The sequence below is a fragment of the Cardiocondyla obscurior genome, linkage group LG09 (assembly GCF_019399895.1).
Source record: "Cardiocondyla obscurior isolate alpha-2009 linkage group LG09, Cobs3.1, whole genome shotgun sequence".
Classification (NCBI taxonomy): domain Eukaryota; kingdom Metazoa; phylum Arthropoda; class Insecta; order Hymenoptera; family Formicidae; genus Cardiocondyla; species Cardiocondyla obscurior.
Window position 1 is genome coordinate 4,437,847 of NC_091872.1, and position 19,439 is coordinate 4,457,285.

General features: G+C 37.6%; 4 protein-coding genes across 5 annotated transcripts; 3 read left to right on the top strand and 1 right to left on the bottom strand.

The window, feature by feature from the left end:
• The first annotated feature begins 140 nt into the window (after nucleotides 1-140).
• Nucleotides 141-5,593, top strand: Glyp (glycogen phosphorylase). The gene is made up of 11 exons (XM_070661707.1): nucleotides 141-489; nucleotides 1,565-1,666; nucleotides 1,835-2,149; nucleotides 2,302-2,413; nucleotides 2,482-2,801; nucleotides 2,861-3,171; nucleotides 3,246-3,360; nucleotides 3,448-3,630; nucleotides 3,757-4,104; nucleotides 4,304-4,633; nucleotides 4,771-5,593. The coding sequence occupies exons 1-11, from the start codon at nucleotides 247-249 to the stop codon at nucleotides 4,924-4,926; spliced, it is 2,535 nt and encodes an 844-aa protein (XP_070517808.1). The 5' UTR covers nucleotides 141-246; the 3' UTR covers nucleotides 4,927-5,593.
• A 101-nt stretch (nucleotides 5,594-5,694) lies between these two features.
• Nucleotides 5,695-9,255, top strand: LOC139105548 (galectin-8). Of its 2 annotated transcripts, XM_070661724.1 has the most exons (7): nucleotides 5,695-6,092; nucleotides 6,571-6,656; nucleotides 6,765-6,975; nucleotides 7,670-7,867; nucleotides 8,319-8,407; nucleotides 8,465-8,659; nucleotides 8,765-9,255. In XM_070661724.1, exons 1-7 carry the CDS (start codon nucleotides 6,009-6,011, stop codon nucleotides 8,910-8,912), a joined length of 1,011 nt encoding a protein of 336 aa, XP_070517825.1. In that variant the 5' UTR covers nucleotides 5,695-6,008; the 3' UTR covers nucleotides 8,913-9,255. The 2 variants fall into 2 exon arrangements, with proteins under 2 accessions (XP_070517825.1, XP_070517826.1); XM_070661725.1 differs by lacking the exon at nucleotides 6,571-6,656.
• A 79-nt stretch (nucleotides 9,256-9,334) lies between these two features.
• On the bottom strand, nucleotides 9,335-12,831 carry LOC139105545 (acetylcholine receptor subunit alpha-like). Its single transcript, XM_070661721.1, has 9 exons — nucleotides 12,676-12,831; nucleotides 11,634-11,773; nucleotides 11,507-11,551; nucleotides 11,252-11,361; nucleotides 10,816-11,032; nucleotides 10,454-10,622; nucleotides 10,199-10,348; nucleotides 9,833-10,002; nucleotides 9,335-9,705 (listed from the first exon to the last, which is right to left on the bottom strand). The coding sequence occupies exons 1-9, from the start codon at nucleotides 12,755-12,757 to the stop codon at nucleotides 9,472-9,474; spliced, it is 1,317 nt and encodes a 438-aa protein (XP_070517822.1). The 5' UTR covers nucleotides 12,758-12,831; the 3' UTR covers nucleotides 9,335-9,471.
• A 1,838-nt stretch (nucleotides 12,832-14,669) lies between these two features.
• On the top strand, nucleotides 14,670-19,129 carry LOC139105551 (FMRFamide-related peptides). Its single transcript, XM_070661728.1, has 3 exons — nucleotides 14,670-15,099; nucleotides 16,599-17,002; nucleotides 17,691-19,129. The coding sequence occupies exons 1-3, from the start codon at nucleotides 15,097-15,099 to the stop codon at nucleotides 17,899-17,901; spliced, it is 618 nt and encodes a 205-aa protein (XP_070517829.1). The 5' UTR covers nucleotides 14,670-15,096; the 3' UTR covers nucleotides 17,902-19,129.
• The last annotated feature ends 310 nt before the right edge of the window (nucleotides 19,130-19,439 follow it).

The window sequence follows — 19,439 nt, forward strand, 5'->3', positions numbered from 1 at the left end:
TTCCAGCTGTTTAGACAAGCGTGTTATCTAGTAAAAAAGCATACGGGTTCGAATTTTTGGCGCCACGCGTACGCAACGACATCAGTGGAGCGCATGTGTCACCTTGAAGCAAGGTGACCACTGCCTTCGTTGGCTTCGTGCACATCATTCGTGTCCGGCGAGTCGCCTCGTGATAGTCGGATATTGCTTGTCGTTCTAGCCTGTTGTGTCGCAAGTAAGCCGATAACCGAGTAAATCAGAGCCATCATGTCATTGCCGAACAGCGATCACGAGAAAAGGAAGCAAATTTCTGTGCGTGGCATCGTCGACGTCGAGAATGTCGGGAATTTTAAGAAGACCTTCAACAGGCATCTTCACTACACCCTGGTGAAGGACCGTAACGTCGCGACGAGCCGCGACTACTTTTTTGCCTTGGCCCACAGCGTCAAGGACAACCTCGTGTCGAGATGGATTCGCACGCAGCAGCACTACTACGAGAAAGATCCCAAGGTACCTCACTTGTCTCTCTCGCGTAATAGCGGTCAAATCGGTACGATACTTTGACGAGTAACTACTATTGTTCATCGTTACCCAACAGATAATTCCTTTGATTACTATTGACCCCCTGTTATTTCTGTCCTCTCGTTCACGATTCAACAGCTGACGTCAAAATAAAACAATTGAAAATTTCGTGTTTGCAAAGTAAAAAAATCCACGACGCGATGTCGTTCGTCGATTCGAAAATCGTGGAAAGTAATACGTGAAATAGTACCTGTACCGCGATCGTCATTTCACAGACGTTATTGTGAAAAAAACGAAAGAAAGCCTATTAGGCACGCAGTTTTCCTTTTTTTTTTTTTTTCCTCAGAAGAAAAGTATTTGTAATCTGTCAGGCTCGTATCTGCAGAATCCCGAGAGTAACCTTGAGAATTCGACATTATTTGTCCCATTCTGCATATCTCGGGGGGGAATATGTCGTAACGCGCGAGAATGGGAAGTTATAGTTCATAAGTCGATTGGGAGAAACGATTTTTGAGTTGCGTGGAGTAAGCGGTTAAAAAATCATACCGGGTAATGCGATTATACGATTTATCAGTAACGCGTTATGCGTGATGTCTCTCGGTGTCCGCGTATATGTAACGAAACTTTTGTAAGAATTCAGATAAAGGCTACGTCTTGCATAATAAAATTTTAATAATAACTGAATTACATGCGTGCGTAAGCATAGAATATTTGCGATTTTTTTCGATGACCTTATTTTAACCTTTGTACAACGTTAACGTGATTAATCAATCAATATGAGGAAAAATGTAGGAATGTGTAAGAAAAAGCGCGACACGCAATTGCAGACACTCTCTTTTTATATCCTTCGGCTTATCTTATTTTGTGTTCAAAAATGTTAAAAGTACAGATATATAGTTGCACATACACATGCAAACACGCATGAGATATTTTATCAGTTAATCTGTCTTCAAAATTATCTTATTATTTTTATTTGTATATAGAATAATAATTAAAAAAAAAATGTATATTGTTTCAGAAAAAAATAACTATAACGTTAATGCATCTTGCTTTTCTTTTTCAGAGAGTCTACTATTTATCTTTGGAATATTATATGGGAAGATCACTGCAAAATACTATGATCAATTTAGGGATACAAGGAGCATGCGATGAAGCCATGTATCAGGCAAGTGTACTTAACTTTTTTTTAGCATTTTAAATTTATTTATTATTTTCTATGTTTTAAAAAGTAATTTTTTTAACTGTAGAATAGCTTCTCGTTATTTTTTTATATAAAAAATATTTTTTTTTAATAGTTGATGTATTACTTATAATTATGACTATTTTCTTGTAGATGGGTTTGAATATTGAAGAATTGGAAGAACTCGAAGAAGACGCCGGACTTGGTAACGGAGGACTTGGTCGTTTAGCAGCCTGTTTTCTAGACAGCATGGCTACGCTAGGTTTAGCTGCTTATGGATACGGCATACGTTATGAATATGGTATATTTGCACAAAAAATAAAGAATGGTGAACAAATAGAAGAGCCTGACGACTGGCTTAGATACGGTAACCCTTGGGAGAAAGCTCGGCCAGAATTTATGCTGCCAGTGAACTTTTATGGTCATGTAATCGACACCCCGGAGGGCAAGAAATGGGTGAATACTCAGGTAACAGATCACTATTGTACGAATTTTCAACATTTTGACGAAAAAAAAAATTAAACTTTATGAAGAAGTTATATTAAAAAGAATAGTTATGATTTTTAAATACTATAAAGTAATCTCTAAATAATAATGTTATATGACATTGTTTGTTACAGGTTGTTTTTGCCATGCCCTATGACAGTCCAATTCCCGGCTATAAAAATAACGTTGTCAATACATTAAGACTATGGTCCGCAAAGTCGCCCATAGAATTTAATTTAAAATTCTGTAAGTATTGAATAGATATGTTTTCGTGATACGATAACAGTTTTTCTATATGTTGCTGACTTTTTCAGTTAACGACGGTGACTATATACAGGCTGTGATTGATCGCAATTTGGCAGAAAATATCTCCAGAGTTCTTTATCCCAACGACAATTTCTTTGAAGGAAAAGAACTGAGGTTGAAACAGGAATACTTTATGGTTGCTGCTACTCTACAGGATATTATCCGAAGATACAAGTCTAGTAAATTTGGCTCAAGGGAGCACCATAGAACCGATTTCAAAGCTTTTCCTGATAAAGTAGCTATTCAGCTCAACGATACTCATCCCTCGCTGGCTATTCCCGAACTAATGAGAATTCTCATCGATGTGGAAAAACTTTCTTGGGAAGAGGTAGGTTTATTATATAGAAATGGTTTACGTATGATCATTTGAAATAAATATTCTTACAGGCTTGGGACATTACGAAACGTACATGTGCCTACACAAATCACACAGTTCTTCCCGAAGCGTTAGAAAGATGGCCTACTAGTATGCTAGAAAGCATTCTTCCGAGACATTTACAGATTATTTATCATATTAATTTCCTGCATCTTCAAGACGTCCAGGCCAAGTGGCCTGGCAATATGGATCGCGTTCGTCGAATGTCTTTGGTAGAAGAGGAAGGCGAGAAAAGAATCAACATGGCACATCTGTCCATCGTCGGTAGTCATGCCATAAACGGAGTTGCTCGCATTCATTCGGAAATTCTCAAAGACAGCGTGTACGTAGAATTTCTCGTTATAAGAATTAATAATTATGCTCGAAATAAATTGATGGAACTTTTAATTTCGTTAGTTTCCGAGACTTTTATGAATTGACACCGGAGAAATTTCAAAATAAAACGAACGGTATTACGCCGAGAAGATGGCTGTTGCTCTGCAATCCAAATCTGTCTGATATAATCGAAGAAGTGAGTGCTCTAATATTAGTATTACTGAATACGATTTTTACATGTATATATATTTATATTTAAAAAAATAATTTATTTGTAATTTAGAAAATTGGTAGCGATTGGACCGTTCATTTGGAGCAATTAAACCAATTGAAGAAATGGGCAAAAGATCCGGTGTTCCAGCGTAACGTAGTTAAAGTCAAGCAGGAAAACAAGTTGCGATTAGCACAGATATTAGAAAAGGAGTATGGTGTCCGAGTTAATACAGCATCTATTTTTGATATTCAGGTTAGAAGAAAAAAATATGATGTGCAAAGGAATAGCCTTTTTTCATTAATTAAATTCTTTGACATGAAAACGTTCAGTAAGATTCGAGCTAAAGTAACAGTCTTAATTGTTATATTTCATTAACAGGTAAAACGTATACACGAGTACAAACGGCAATTGTTGAATTGTTTGCACGTTATCACTTTGTACAATCGAATAAAAAGGGACCCGTCTGCTCATTTTGTTCCAAGAACTGTGATGATAGGTGGGAAAGCGGCACCAGGCTATCACTTGGCAAAAAAAATCATCAAGCTCATCTGTAGTGTCGCTAATGTGATTAATAATGATCCGATTGTCGGCGATAAACTCAAGTTAATCTTTCTTGAAAATTATCGTGTGACCTTGGCTGAAAAGATCATACCAGCGGCAGATCTAAGTGAACAAATTTCTACCGCTGGCACCGAAGCGTCTGGCACTGGCAACATGAAGTTTATGGTCAGTAATATATTTAGCAACGAAATAAAATTGAAATTACGCATTTGTCTACATGCCCGACAAATGTAAAATCGCGAATAAATCTAATTATATTGCTATTACCTTATTTAATTGTATTAATGCATCAGTTATTTTTGTTTGTGGAAAATTTTATTTATTTAGAAATACGATTAATGAAAACTTTATATTATTTTTATAGTTGAATGGCGCGTTGACTATCGGTACTTTGGACGGGGCAAATGTAGAGATGGCGGAGGAAATGGGTAACGAAAATATTTTCATTTTCGGCATGACAGTAGAAGAAGTGGAGGCTCTACAAAAAAAAGGCTATAATGCGTACGATTATTATAATAAATTACCGGAAGCCAAACAATGTATTGATCAAATCCAAGGAGGATTTTTCAGTCCGAACAATCCGGACGAGTTCCGAGATATCGCCGATGTGTTGCTTAAATGGGACAGGTTCCTACTTTTGGCTGATTATGAAAGCTATATAAAAAAGCAGGATTATGTTAGCAAAATCTATCAGGTACTCAATTAATTTTTTTATTTGCTTTTTTAAAATAAAAATCTAATAAAGCGATTTATATCAAAATTTAGTCTGTAAAATTACTACATTTAATATCACTATTTAATACTACATAATTATTTGTTCAATTTTTTCAGGACGAAACGAAGTGGGTGGAAATGGCTATTCATAATATAGCATCATCGGGGAAATTTTCATCAGATCGTACAATTGCGGAATATGCACGCGAGATATGGGGTGTTGATCCGAATTGGCAGAAACTCCCAGATCCGCATGATCCTCGTGATATTTAAGCAAACCTCGCCACAATTTTTTTTTTCATAAGGCGTTCCGATACTCGTTCATCTCGTGATTATATTATAACAGTTTACTCCTGTTGATAGCCATACAATCGTTTACAATGCACAAAGAAAGATAAATTATTAGATGCAAGGATATACATTGCGATTATTTCTTATAGTGTTCGATAAATATTCATTTACAAATTTAAAGGCTTAAGTGTTGCTTAAATTTAGAAAATGCTGAAACGAATAAGCCATTTAATGAAAGGATTTTTTTAATGCATGACTAACAACGAATTTTTCTGCAAAAAGTCTTCCGTGTAATTATATGGTATGAGTATCTATCGGATATCAAATCATCTAGTCTTAATTGTGTTCGATATGCTTCTGCTCGTGTGTAATTTATGCCAAAATAATTAATTCAATCGTTTCAAACGTAACAAGCTTTCTGTACGTAAAAAATATTTGAGAAAAACGCAACGAAGTTTAAACAACTGTCTGTCTTTTGAATGTTAATGACAGAAAGAGAGATGTCCACTCTCCATTTTATCAGGGGGATTATCTACACATTAATTATATATTGTTATAGTGCTTTTACGCACTTATATATCTTCAAATAATATATATTGCTAAAACCATTGTAATTTGTTGAAAAAAAAAATAAAATTTGTGGTAAATATTTCTGAATGCAACCTTTCGCAAATAATATTAGAAAGAAAATAGTTTCTCCGATACGTTATTCGACTTGTAATGACGTACTCTTAAGTCAATTTCATTTATATTTCTACTAGCGTACTACTTTGAACGGAGAATTTGTAACAGGCGCTTTAAAGTTCTATTTTCGATTGATCCGGGATCTTGTGCGTTCCCGCGTGAGTCTCGCGCAATCGCGTTTACTTCGCTACCTTGTGGAAATCGAGTGGAGGTGGAAATAGATGAGAATACTTGGTGCAAATCGTCGTGTGTGAAAACGGACAAGTGCTGTACCGCTGCGCTCGTCATATTTCACACGTCGCGGTACGAGCGATGCAGCACACTTGCGACAGTTGAGAAAAACGCGGTACGAAGCACGTTTATTTGTCAATTCAGGCAGAATGTCATTTAATGACTCCACTGCTCTGGCGAGACAGGAGGCGTTCAAGGATTTTTCTTACTTCGACGAAGAGACGGTACCTGTGGTGAGTACCAACGAGATCAGCGGTACCAACTTATCTCTCTCTTTCTCTTTTCCCTCCCTCCCCTTCTCGTTCTTGTTATCACTAATCAGACAAATTATCACATGTCAACACATGACTGAAATTTTATCGAGGCTTCGTTCTGGTCAGAGTTCAGTTAGGATTAAGTTACTATTTTTATTGTCGTTTTAACCAACACGTCTATTAGCTGATTACTCAACCCTGACCAGACTCTGTTTTATACGTTCAATTGTAGTTAACATGTCCTTCTAGTGTGAGTGAATTTTAATCTTGGATTAATTTGTTTATCATCTTTCTTTTAATTGTAAATTAAATACAAGCGAGATGTAATTTAAATCGAGCTTAATTTTAATAAGTAACGACTTATACATATGGATGATGCTGCGAACATTTTCGAATGTCTGGAATGTTATACTTATGATTCATGTATGAATGATGCATGTTGTATTGTGCGTTTTAGAGCGTTTGCAAGCCGATTCCGCTGCAATCGTTAAAAGTGACGTCTGCTATCATTTTCACCGGATACATTCCCGAAAACGCGTCGAGGTATATATTTATTTTAAATTCGCGATTTGTGTTTAGTCTAAAATTTATGAGTAGCTGAAAAAAATATTTTTTCGTAAATTATTATAATTTAATATAATTACATGATAGGTTTTCGGTGAATTTAACATGCAAGGCAGCTGGAAACATTGCTTTGCACTTCAATCCGCGATTGGATAGAGGATATGTTGTTAGGAATACGAAAGTTCGTGGATACTGGGAAGAGGAAGAGACCTGTTCACCTGCCGGTCCAAGTGGATGTGTTTTCCGCCGAAACACCTACGTACATCTTCTGATCTTCTGTGCGAATAACGCATTTCAGGTAATCTGTATAATAAAGTTGACAGACTTATAATATTATTAAAAAATACATGAAGAATCGGATAAGTAATATTTAATCCACAATTAAAATTAAATACAAATGGTAATTTAATCATACGCTCGTATAGGTAGTTGAGAAACAACATGCTAAATCTGTCAATCCTGGGGTTTATCGAGTCTCCGAAAACACTCGAGAAGTATTATAAGTTTAGAAGGTGCAAGTTGGTGCGTGAGTCGGAGAGCCGTTCCCGCCAACGTCGTGACCACTCCTCTTTTATAATGGTTGCCATTCCCGCCAGTACTGTGGCCACGCCTTTACCGTAATGGGTGCCGTTCCCGCGAAAACCGAAAGCACGTGCCCGCCAGTGGCGCTATCCGTGATCGATAGCGAAAAGTTTGAATTGCCTATTACCCGATGGTAATAGGAATGAACAAAAACTGCGTCCTAATTAGTACCAATTTACTCTTTCTAATCTGTTAATACTTCGCGAACACCTTTGAAGACTGCGCCGAGAAACTCTGGAATTGACGGATTTATCATTTTATTTACTTCGAATCTCTCGGCCGTGTATATGGGCGCATGATTAAATTACTGTTTTTATTTAATTGCAATTGAGAAATAAATATTATATAAGATAAAAAGAAATATTATGTATTTTAATTCACAAATTAATTATGGCGTTTTTATGTTTCAGATCGCAGTAAATGGAGAGCACTTCTGTACCTTTTATTACAGATTGCCTCTTGAAGAAATAACAAATCTCGAAATTAACGGGACCATCGAAGATGCTAGAGCTCGTCAACTTAATCTATTCATATATCCAGATCCTAGTATTTGTCGCCTGTCGCGAACGCTGGTTCTAACGACCGAAGAACCGCTCGTAGACTTTTTAGTAAGATTAATTATTTTACTTGCATCCGCCAGAGCATATGTGTATCGCCGAATAATTCAGGACGCTGCTAGAGGGACTTGCGGATAAGCACTCTCTAGTAAGAAAAAATCCCACGGCATGTAATACAGTCGCATGAAAATTTTCACATTTTGTTTTATATAAAAGCGAGGGCCTTTATGATCAACTCGCTAGACTTACTCAACCGTTTTCTTCCAGTTTCAGAGTTTCTTTTCTACCCGGATATGTTTAAGAGACCATCGCGGTTTCTCTCTACAGCCGTCAGGAAATACTCGGTTTCTCGAAATAAGTTATTTAATATTGATGTAATATTTCATTGCGATATGTTCCTGGTACGCGTTTTAACGTTGCTGCAATGTTTTGAACGGCAAATATTGTAACACCACAATCCCGCAACATAATTGCAAAAACAAGCTCAGTGTTCTTTTTATAGGATGTTCCGATCACCGTAGATATTGGTAGCGAATTTCGCGTCGGTAGTCGTTTATTTATCGCTGGGAGATTAAAGCTGCTGCCGTATTCGTAAGTATGCACTTTCTTAAGTTTATTCGCGTGAATTGTATCAGTGAATTTTTACAGGTTTTATGTGAATCTACAGAAGGGTAAAGCTATTTATCCTCATCCCATTATACCGCTGCATTTAAATCCACGTTTTTTATATGGCAACAGCATGCCATACGTTGTCATGAATTGTTGGAATAACGGCACATGGAATCACGAGGAACGACATCAAGGCCAATTATCCTGGATGCCTGGCCGAGACTTTTTGCTAATGTAAGACTTGCGATTAAAATAGCACGTGATTGCGTTTGTGACTAATATTGTTTGCGACTAGTATTGTTATTACGAGTGCGTCTAACGAGAGATATTACTTGACAGCATTCGGTGTGAATACGAGGGATATACGATATGGCTGGGCGACAAGATGATCGGTGAATTTAAACACAGATTGCAGCCATCGATTGTGGATACTCTACGAATTTCTGGCGACGTTGTGCTTTATCAGCTTAGCATGAGTTATGCCTAAAGCGAAAAAGTTATAAGCGATATGGTAATTGAGAAAAACAAATGTTAGAATACAGAAGTTGATGAATATTTTAAATTATGATTTTGATGTTTCTGCGAAGTTTAGTCAAGATCGATTGAATCGTCTGGAAAGAATTTATGACCGATAAAGGTAAAAGTCGATTAGTAAGAACTTCACTCGCTTTGGTACGCTTAACTCAATAACAGATTTATAATATATATTTTTTAATATTTAATATATAGTTATAAGATATATTTATTAAAAAGTAAAAATTTGCATATTAAGTAAAAATTGTATAAGACTGAAAATTACTTTTTAAAACTGTTTTTTTTTTTTTTTTTTTTTACAAAATTTTACTTGCCACAAGCAATTCCTTAAGTTGGTCTAAGATCAAAATTTTTAATGGCAATTATAGAATAAAATGAACATAATTTGATATGTATTGTAGAATAACAATTCATGATTTATATACATATATATGTCACGTTTATATGGTATATATTTTTATATTAGATTATTAATATATCCAAACGACTTATGAATATTTTTATGTAATGAATTATCCTATGCATACGATTGCCATTATCGCTAATATCAAACAGAAAAATAAGAAAGCTATACGATCGATAGCTGTGCCTGCGAGAATCCATTCTAATTGCGTTACGTTCTTCGTTGGCAGGATTATATTCTGCCGATCTCCGTCATCCGAAATATTAGATGTGGAATTAGTAGTAGACTCTTCCGTAAGTTTGGCACGTAATTCCTGAGCTGGTATAGGTCGTCGTGATTCGATCTTAAAAATGTAATTACAGTTAGAGCGATGAAAAGCTCACGCGATGAGACAAGAGAAATTCGAGATGGTCAAAAAATAGACAGTTGCATGCAAGTTTTGTGTAAAATTAAAAATTTATATTAATTACCTCACTTATGAGATCGGAAAGTCCTAACAGTTTTCCAGGCCAGCTTAACAAGCATAGCTTAATATTCCGTGGAAGGGGTTTGCAATAAATCCTTTTCGACATGTTGATTACTATTACTGCCAGTATTAACGATATTGTTTCTAGACAGAGGCAACCACTGTAGAAACAAACTGTAAAAGTCGTCATTAATGACAATTAGTATCATCTTTTTTGATAACGAAGAATAAACGACGAGTATGGCAGATAAACCTTTTCTATCGTTTTAAATTAAACAATTTTTTTTACTGTAAAATATCTTTTTTTTTTCGAAGTATAATTAATAATAATTGAAAATTATAAAAGTATTAGATTTTTGCGTTGGTCTACCTATGAGCGGAGGAGTCGCGGTTAATGGTACTTTAAGACCCATGTACCCCAAAAATACGGTGATGATTAATATAGTACATGCCGCAACGCTGATCTTCATTTCACTTTGAGGCGGTAACCAAAACGTGGTCAGTATTAGGAAAATTATAGCTGAAAATTCGTATACCGTAAATATATCGTATATTAGTTTAAATTCAGTCGTACGATTGTTAACGAGAGTTAAAGAGCTGTCTGAATAATAATTGTAGCGCATACCCGCAGCAGGCATCAGCAATACGCTGCAATAAAGGGCCGAGTTTCTCTTTAAAGTTATTTTAAAGTTAATATGGGTGTACGCTTCCTCGCAGCACGGGTATATAACTGATTCGCGCACTTTGCTCAAGTCCACTAATTTCCATTGCGCATTTTTCACGTACATGCGTTCCTGTTGGGGGTGATTACATATTTCGCTACCTTAACATTGTTGTACGAGAATCGAAATTATAAGTTTTTTTAATAAACTGTGCAATATATTTCTTTTTTTTTTTCTTTTTGAGAAAATTGCGATATAATTTTTTGCATCTCGTTAGAGAGTAAAGACTACGAGATAGATGTGAATATAATAACATTTTTCGTACCGTGCTCATGCGTTCGGCCAGTTGCATGTCGATATGTTCACCATGGTACGTCCATGAGCCGAACGTCATATTGCAAACCTGTGTGTCGAAAGGCCAAAGGCGAAAATCTAGCTCGCAGAGACCGACAAATTGCGCGGGTGGCACCCACAATACTCGACCGTCATGAAAAATGATGCAGGCTGCGTCACCATAATGCTCGACCGTGTTCGCGGTTCCACTAAATAAAAAAAAAAAAAAAAAAAAATTATATCGAATATTTCACCCACATTCTTCCCTTACCGCTTAGTCGCGATACGCCCTTCTCTCCTTCAATCGAGTCTTCCCCGCGCCTTCTTCTAAGCAAAAGGATCGACATCTGCGACCCTTACGGGCGTGAAGTATCTCGGGGAGGGTTACACATATTTTTGTAAAAAAAAAATTCGAGAAAGTTATATACCTGTAATACAACAGAATGTCTGGCTGCCAAATTTCGTGGTTTCCTACGTTAATGTGTTGGATATTGCCATACTTTGCGGGATCCCACTTGAGCTTTTCGTCATTCCACATCTAGATGTAAATAAAAATTAGAAAATGGCAATTTTAAGAAGTTTTTAAAACGATTTGTATTTGTGATTTTAATTAACGGGGCATATGTATTTTTTTTTTATAGGATCAGCTACGAAATTATACAAAAACGTTAAGTTTCACATACTTGAGTCGCCCATCCGTTGGCGGTGATAGTGGACTTGAAGTCATCCTGAAAATCGAAAAGTCAGTCGTGCTACCACGGTAGGATTGAATTTGTGTCTGTTACGGGTTTTAATATCGCGCATACTTGCCACATCGATATAAAGAAAGGTAATGTCAAATTTGACCACTGTGGTGTTAAAATGCTGCGTCGGCCGGGCAAATTTGTCATATTTTACAAACAGATCCTGCTTCAATCGATCGGTCCAAGTCTGATTCCACACGGGGGACCCTGTTAATCACCGAGGGACAATGTCGAACGCTGTAATCTTGTTAATTACGGGAGGTACTGGGGCTCGGGTTTGCCCGCTTTTATCGTCGGTGAGATAATCTTACAAGCGATGCTGCAGGTGTCGTTATAATATTAAAGGCTTATTTGTTCGGCTTAATATCGCGCACGTTCTCCCTCTCGATCTCAATGTGCCGGAATTAATTTTAGAGGCGGACGCTGCAACTAACAGATCGGAAGCCAAAATTTTGCATCTAATTTACGTGCGAGTTTATTGACGTTGCTATTACGCGAACATATATTATTATTAAGTGCAAACAACTGAAGCACGTTTTGAAATACAGAGACTCATTCATTCCCTTGATTCGCTTTGAATGACAGTACAAGTGGATAAATGACGACAATTTGTAGCCGCCGACAAATAAGGAAGCGTGAACGTCCGTTGACAGGGAATATTTCTCGCCGTAGAAACATTATGTCGTGATTTCAAAGAGATCAAATTGCGACGTTATACGGATACGCGTAATATTTCAAATAAAAAAAAATAATAATAATAAAAAGTATTGCACGAACGGAACATAAATTATATTGGCGAGCTGGTAGCGATGTTCTACATGTCGGCGTTTAACGTCCCTTCCCCTTATTCCTTTTTCTTTCACGCGTAATTAAATCGCGTAGAATAATTAACGTGTCGATGTGGTTGGCGCAGGATTCCGCTTCTTCCAGATATCCGGCCCGTGTCCGAGATGTTGAAAATTAATGTACGATTCCCGCGAGAAATTATCGCTGACGATTAGCCCGCGACAATTTGAAAGATCCGCGGCGGACGTTTCCAGCTAATCGTACAGGCAGGGGGTTGAATTTCGGTCGCGGAACTCGGAAGCGCAATGCTCATTGCCACTTACTCTCTGTGCCACTCGCATATAACACTACGTTGACGAATAAAATAAGCGTGATCGCCGTGTAAACGATGCAAGGAAGCCGCATCGCGAGCTGAAGTGCGAACCGTCGTCGAGTTGACACTGACTGCGTGAGAATTGCGGTACGTTGATATCGTCAGACAGGAGTAGCAAGAAGGGGTTACTATAAATTTTAAGTAGTTAACAACCTGTTGAATAGACATTTCGTCGTCTACCGCTGACCAATGAAACGCAATGACTTTGACCTCTTTTCACCATCTCTCATAGATACTCTCGAATCACTTCGGTTGATTTGAACTTTTCTAATTGCATCGATAACTTCGTGACTACTAATAAAACTTGCGGTAGAAAGTAACGTCGGTCTCGGGCGTTTAAATTTGTTTAAATAACTCTTGGTTAAATTTTTTATATTTTTTAAATTATTTTTTAATTTTTTTAAACAAAAAGCGTCACGTAAAATTATTGGAGTCTTTGGTCTCCTTGCTAAATTTTTTTTTTAATTAAGTTCAAAAATTTAGTGCCGCGAGATGATTTAAAATAGAATGTCGCTGAAGCGTAAATTCTTGAGAAAACGGTTTCAAAATAGTACGCAATAAAGAAACATTTTCCGCAAAAATATATCGGAAAATGTCTAATAAAATAAGTCCGTCGAAGGAACTCCACTAGTGCACAGTGGTAGCACATATGGATCTTGTTACCCTCCCGTTACATCCTACAGTAACAAGTACGAATTACGCGCGTTTATGCAACAGTCTGTACGATGTTGGCAATAGAGAGACGATCTTTACGCTAATATTAAACTTGAATACGAACTTATGCAACGGTGCACTGAAGCACCGATCTCTTTTGCGCAACTAAGCTCTTTCATCTAAACTTCTAAAGGATAACCAATGTACAGGGTGTCTGTTAATTATTTACATAACACCTCCGTGCAGATAGACTTGGTTAAATTGAGTCGAAAAGTCTAGCACCGTTTTAGAATTTTTGCAATAGCTAACAGCTCAAAAAATGAAAAAAAAATATCAAACTAAAGTAATATCAATTTAACGATATATTAATCAAATTACGGTAAAAAGAAATGACGTGAATTTGTCGTAAAACTCGATTTGAGACTGATTAAAAATCGTATATATTTTTATTAGCACCAATTATATTCCTTTAAAGCTCAGTTTACGAGAAACTTTCTATTTTTTCTTTTCCTAAGCCGGAAATAATTAGCGCCTCATTACTTTAAGAAAAAGGCGGATTTTAAATTGAATAAAGAACGCGCTATTAAAAGAGCATCAACTTTTTGGGAACGTGGGCTTTTCGACTTTAGCTCGCTGGTCAGTTGCGCGTGAAAATATCAAAAAGAAATAAATCTACACCGCGAAACTTCTTGCTCGGTATAATTATCTTTTGCGTATATGTGAGCGGGTTAGAAGTTGAAAAAACAATGACGTATTTCTCGCTCTTCTCCCTGAAATTAGTTTAATGCGAAAACGAGTTTACGCGTAATGCATTTTACTTGCTTTCGGGAACTTCCTTAGCGTATAATAAATCGTAGCTGAAAAAATTAAAGTCGACGTAAATCAAATGCCGCAACTACTTGAAAGTGACTTCTTCCAGCATGAAATTTTTTTCACCGCGTGATCTTTGCACCTGCGGATACGGCTTTTTTTTAAATTTATTTTTTTTATTTTTTAAATATTTTATTTTACCACCGTCGTCTTTATCTCCGCGAGAAGAAGCGATTGCGAAAGTAGCTGGGATCATCGGCGAGTAAAGGCGGTTCTACCTGTTGCGTTTTCACTCGATACTCGCGCGACAAATTAAATTTTTTACGACACCGTCGCCGGTGAAGGTCCAGCATAGGGGTTGATTATCTCGGCGCCATTGATTTACTTAGATAGCCGAGATAGATAGACCGAAAAAGAAGGAGAGACCGGCGAGACCAACGTCGACATTGTTACCGATGACGACAACGGAGGAGGATCTTCTTCTCACATCCGCCCCTATGATTATTATTTGCCAAGAGTCATAAATAATAAAGAAGATTACGTAGGTCGGCTGCTAGTGGTGATGGTGTAATTGAATCAAAATAATGTAGAGGTATCGTGTTGTGCGCTCCGGCCAATCATAACTCAGGTGAAACCATCTCCTTGCTGCACGATAAGAGAAGACCATCGTGCGCCCCGTGAGCAAGGGGCGGTAAAGGGGAAAGGGAATGGTGGAGGGAAATATGCGCGCCCGAGAGGGTGCCCCTATATAAAGGGTGTCATCGCCAACCCCGGACACCCATTCCACCACCAACCACCATCAAACCACGCCGTTGCTACATTACGTTCTTTCGTCGAAACGCTACTTATCTCCGCGATTTCGTCTCCCGGTTGCTCTGCGCAACAAGTCGAAAAAGCAGTCGACAGAATGGTGAGTGCTCTGCTCCGTTTACCGTTCATTGTGAGTTGGCAGTAAGTGTGTTTCGCTGCCGAGACCGTGTGGTGATTATTCCGTGATTGTGCGGATTAACAAACGATCTATCCGAGCTGTCGCCCCAATCGAATGCTGATCAATGTAATAGGCAAGAAGAGTGGTAGCGATCAAATAATCTCTGCTCGTAATATATAGCGATAGAAATTCGAACAAAAAGAAATATATTATTTTATTTATCCGCGAATCAGTTTTAAATATTTTTTATAATATTAGATTATTTTAATTTACGTAAATTATTAATTATAATTTTTGTCGATCAATGACTTATAAAATATCGATGAACAATTTTATAAAAATAATGGCACGTTATTGTTATCATTAACATTAAAGCAATGAGTATATAATTCTTTTAAAAAATGTTTTTTAATTTATTAAATCAGCTAAAGTTTTGTCCTTTTTTTTTTTACTTTTTTTAAATTTTTAATTTAAAGTTTATCATTGATCTTTGCAATAAATCCTTTTGCGTCTTACATGATTTTCTGTCTTCAAGTAATATTGAGACAAACCTTATTATTTTAACTAATTTTCATTTTCATTTTCATTTTCATTTAAGCGTATGGTTACCGCGTAAGCTCATATTTTCTCGCCAATGAAATAACGCGGCGAATCTCATACGTTCCTTTTATATTTTCATAAATTTACCGACTTAATTTTCTCGGTCGGGTCTTCTACACTGGCTTCATGCTTTCACTAAATTATTTTATAAAGCTTTAAACGTAGCAATATTAATTTATAAACTTCAACAGCTAAAAAATTTTTTACAGTTACATAGGCTGAAAATGATAAAAGACAGAAAGACCGTCAGCTCACGTATTAATATTAATATAATACCGTCTGCGTGAAGTAACAATAAAAATTAATTAATTAAGAAGAGAATCCATCTACGTTGCTTTTTCTTTTTTTTTTTTTTTTTTAAACACGATAAATCTGTAGATTTTTAACAATACACGTAACAAGTTTGTGGGCGACATGATTATGAAAGGCAGTCGCGTACAGGGTTAATTAAAGTAATATAAAGCCCTACATTAATCTTGCTCAGTGTACCGTGGTATTGTTAAACAGGATATTAATACAGATAATAAGGTACCGATATTTATTGCGTGATGCACGGATGCGTCGGCCGACGTGTCTAGGATGCTCCTGTTGCACTTTGTAATTCTAGTCGGTCTCAACAAATTAATTACACATTGCTGCATAAAGTCACTCGGCAACTCGGCAAATTTAAGATCTTACACGGACTTACGTTTGCAGATCGCGGAACACGTAATTAACTTTTTACATCAACTTGGATCTAGTTGGATTTTTATATATATTTTTAATTTTACTTAATTAATTATCGCGCAACGTGCCCACGACTTTTCTTGAAATTTCTCAATCTCAGTATTATTAAAATTACGATATGCACGCAGCTTTGTCGAGGTGATGTTTGATTGCAGATTGCACTCTGGACGTTCAACGCAATGGCGTTCTTTTGCAATTGGATGCTCGTATCTTCCTCGGTGTTAAAGGACAACGGTAGCTTGAGAATTTTCAAGGAGTTGCCGAATGACATTGAATACGTGATAAAGAGACACGGTATCGACGATCGTAAAGATGACATCGAGTCTAAAGACAGGCGCAGCACTATGGGCACATCTTTTATCAGGTTCGGGCGCAGTCAGGCCGCTTTCAACGGCGTTGACAATCCCGGTTTGGACGGGGAAACCGATTCTAATTCTAAAGTCAGCAGGCATCCGCGATGGAAATCGCCGGACATTGTCATCAGATTCGGCCGATCCAATACCAAAACTATTAACGGCGAACAACTCAAACGCGGGCGAAATGATCTCAATTTCATCAGGTAATTATTTTATTTTTTAATGTCGTATTAAAAAAATTAAATTAAAATAAAAAAAAAATATAATTACTCTAAAATTGATACATTAAGTCTCGAGATATAAGGAAAGTAAAATATAGCGCGGTCAGGGTAGTGTGCCATTTGAGGGTTGAGATGAGCGTTAATAATCTTCGTCCCCGCAATTTTTATGCGTGACAAATAACGGAAACGCAGGTGCGCGACGTATCAACGCGTAACATCCGACAAACGCGATATTATTATTTATCGTAACATTACCAAAATTACGGTCCCGTCCCGCATTTTCCCCGGCCGCAATACTGATACCGAGTATCCGAGGAAGACTCTAAAAGAGAGAAATGGACGGTGACGCAAAGGCATAACGGATTCACTAGAGACTCGTATTCGCCTATTGTTGCTTTCTTCTTATGTCATATAGCGCCGGGAAGTTCAACACACACGTGTAACGCGATCATTTATCCCAGTTATATTTAATGCATTATCCCGCTTTTACCTAAATTACTCCGCGATCCTTTAAAGAGGCACGTTCTTCAGACGTAAATTTTCAACCTTTAAAAAAATGTCAAACTGCGAGACGGGGGGAGGATGGGTCTTTCTTATCTACGTTTTAGAATTCTTAATTGTTTTCCTGCGGGATCGAAATAAATTGAATCGAAACTTTGCTTGATAACAGGTTTGGCCGTAACGCTCAAGTTGTGCCCGCCGATCTCGTTTTCGCTGCGATGTGTTCGACGCTGGTACCGAACGAAGCGACAAGAAACACGGATATGCCTCTGGACGTGCTGAGGCTGGTACGTCTTTGTAACAGCTTGGACAAGATCACCGGCGTGATTAATTTGGACGGAATCTCGGAAAGCCGGGACGGCGCGAGCCGCCACGAGTGAACCGACCTGCCGCTGCTATCCGAACTCGTCGGAGATCCGAGATCGTTCCCACGCGGATTCGTCCTGCGGATTCGATACCGGATGCCAACGAGGACTCGCAGCGCTCCAGTTTGTCGAACCGACTTGACAGCCACGGGCGACCTGCATTTGGCTCTGAGATGACAACCGGATCGCGTTACTATCGGCACGGATTTGTACTTAAAGCGGATCTGAAGCGCGCGCCAACTTGTTAAACAAATCGAAAATTATTGTCCGCCTGTTGCAATATTACATCAGAGTACACGAGAATAAAATAACTGACGGCGTTATCTTCAATTCGTCTTAGCCGCCACTTGTGGAAAAAGCTTTTGTCAAATTGTTAAGATGCAAAAGCGCATATTTACGTTTCCTTAACAGCGATGCGATCGGTTGATTACTTATAATTCTTTTTGTTTTTGCAAATGCACTTGCAATAAAATATATATTTGTAGTGAAAGGAGTAAACTAATCTCTTGCGCATCTTGTCCCGCATTTTCCTTATTTTTTTCGTTTAGAAAAATAAGTTCTAAATACAAGCACTCTTGTTTTCTTTTTTTTTTCTATTTTTTAATTATACTTTTCTTTATTTTACTAAACGTTTAATGTTTCGTCGTTCGCGTACCCGCAAGCTGATAGCGAATGCCGAGCCGTGAATCTCTTCGGACACCACTTTGTACATCCACCTGCCTCATTACTTATTATTCAATGTACATATAAATCTAATCGATTCGTCGCTCCTAAACGCGGCCGACGCGATCGTAAACTCGTCCTACGATTATGCGCATTTTTCTGTCGCGTTCGCAGCATGTTGCCACTTATGATAAATTCAGTGGTCCGACACTATTACTAGCACTCTCTCTGAATGTTAAGAATTATCGTGTTTCTGTAACGAGCATGGGCGTTAAACTGTGTTGCTACTGGAATGTCTAAATTAAGTGTCTAAGCATTAAACGGCTGTCGGAGCCAACCGGCCCCCCCAGCTCAAGCTTGTAATAAATATTATGAGGATTTATCGCAGACTGGAAATTGCATACGTCACATTGCCCCCGGTAATCCACGCCGTTCTTACGATGTATGTTATTTTAATACGTAACCGCGTAAAATTAAAGGGAAACAAAGTGGCTGGATGTGAGCTTATCTCTGTACAATGTACTCGTCCCGTTGTTTAGATTGTAGCCCCCCTTTCAAATTTAAAACTTCAAAAAGCAAACGTTTATTTTCTTTCTTCCTCTTTTCTTCTTTTCTTCCTCCGCCCGGGCGATCTTAGGCTTGCGCGTTTTATCGCGTTGCGATACTCTTTTCGATTTTAGAACCAACTGAGACTTTTAATTTTTACGCGCGATACATTCGAAGTACATTTTTTTTATGTCAGAAAGAAAATAAAAAAAAAAAGAAAAAAATTTGCAATGTGTCGCGGGTGCGTCATTAGTTTCACGATTCATCTCCACATTCGTCTCTTAAATTATTATGAATGAGCCGTGCTAAATGCAATGACACCTCGTCGTCGAGGGAGATAAGTA

What these genes read in the sequence shown, in the direction of transcription:
- Glyp (XM_070661707.1), top strand. Translation starts at nt 247, where the DNA reads ATGTCATTGCCGAACAGCGATCACGAGAAAAGGAAGCAAATTTCTGTG. An exon ending in ACTACGAGAAAGATCCCAAG is followed by an intron (nt 490 to 1,564) that starts GTACCTCACTTG and finishes TTTCTTTTTCAG; the next exon opens with AGAGTCTACTATTTATCTTT. An exon ending in CTGGCAACATGAAGTTTATG is followed by an intron (nt 4,105 to 4,303) that starts GTCAGTAATATA and finishes TTATTTTTATAG; the next exon opens with TTGAATGGCGCGTTGACTAT.
- LOC139105548 (XM_070661724.1), top strand. Translation starts at nt 6,009, where the DNA reads ATGTCATTTAATGACTCCACTGCTCTGGCGAGACAGGAGGCGTTCAAG. An exon ending in AACCGCTCGTAGACTTTTTA is followed by an intron (nt 7,868 to 8,318) that starts GTAAGATTAATT and finishes TTCTTTTTATAG; the next exon opens with GATGTTCCGATCACCGTAGA. An exon ending in TTAAAGCTGCTGCCGTATTC is followed by an intron (nt 8,408 to 8,464) that starts GTAAGTATGCAC and finishes GAATTTTTACAG; the next exon opens with GTTTTATGTGAATCTACAGA.
- LOC139105545 (XM_070661721.1), bottom strand. Translation starts at nt 12,757, where the DNA reads ATGCGGCTTCCTTGCATCGTTTACACGGCGATCACGCTTATTTTATTC. An exon ending in CCTTTCTTTATATCGATGTG is followed by an intron (nt 11,552 to 11,633) that starts GCAAGTATGCGC and finishes TTCGATTTTCAG; the next exon opens with GATGACTTCAAGTCCACTAT. An exon ending in ATTGCTGATGCCTGCTGCGG is followed by an intron (nt 10,349 to 10,453) that starts GTATGCGCTACA and finishes ACGAATTTTCAG; the next exon opens with CTATAATTTTCCTAATACTG.
- LOC139105551 (XM_070661728.1), top strand. An exon ending in AATGATCTCAATTTCATCAG is followed by an intron (nt 17,003 to 17,690) that starts GTAATTATTTTA and finishes GCTTGATAACAG; the next exon opens with GTTTGGCCGTAACGCTCAAG.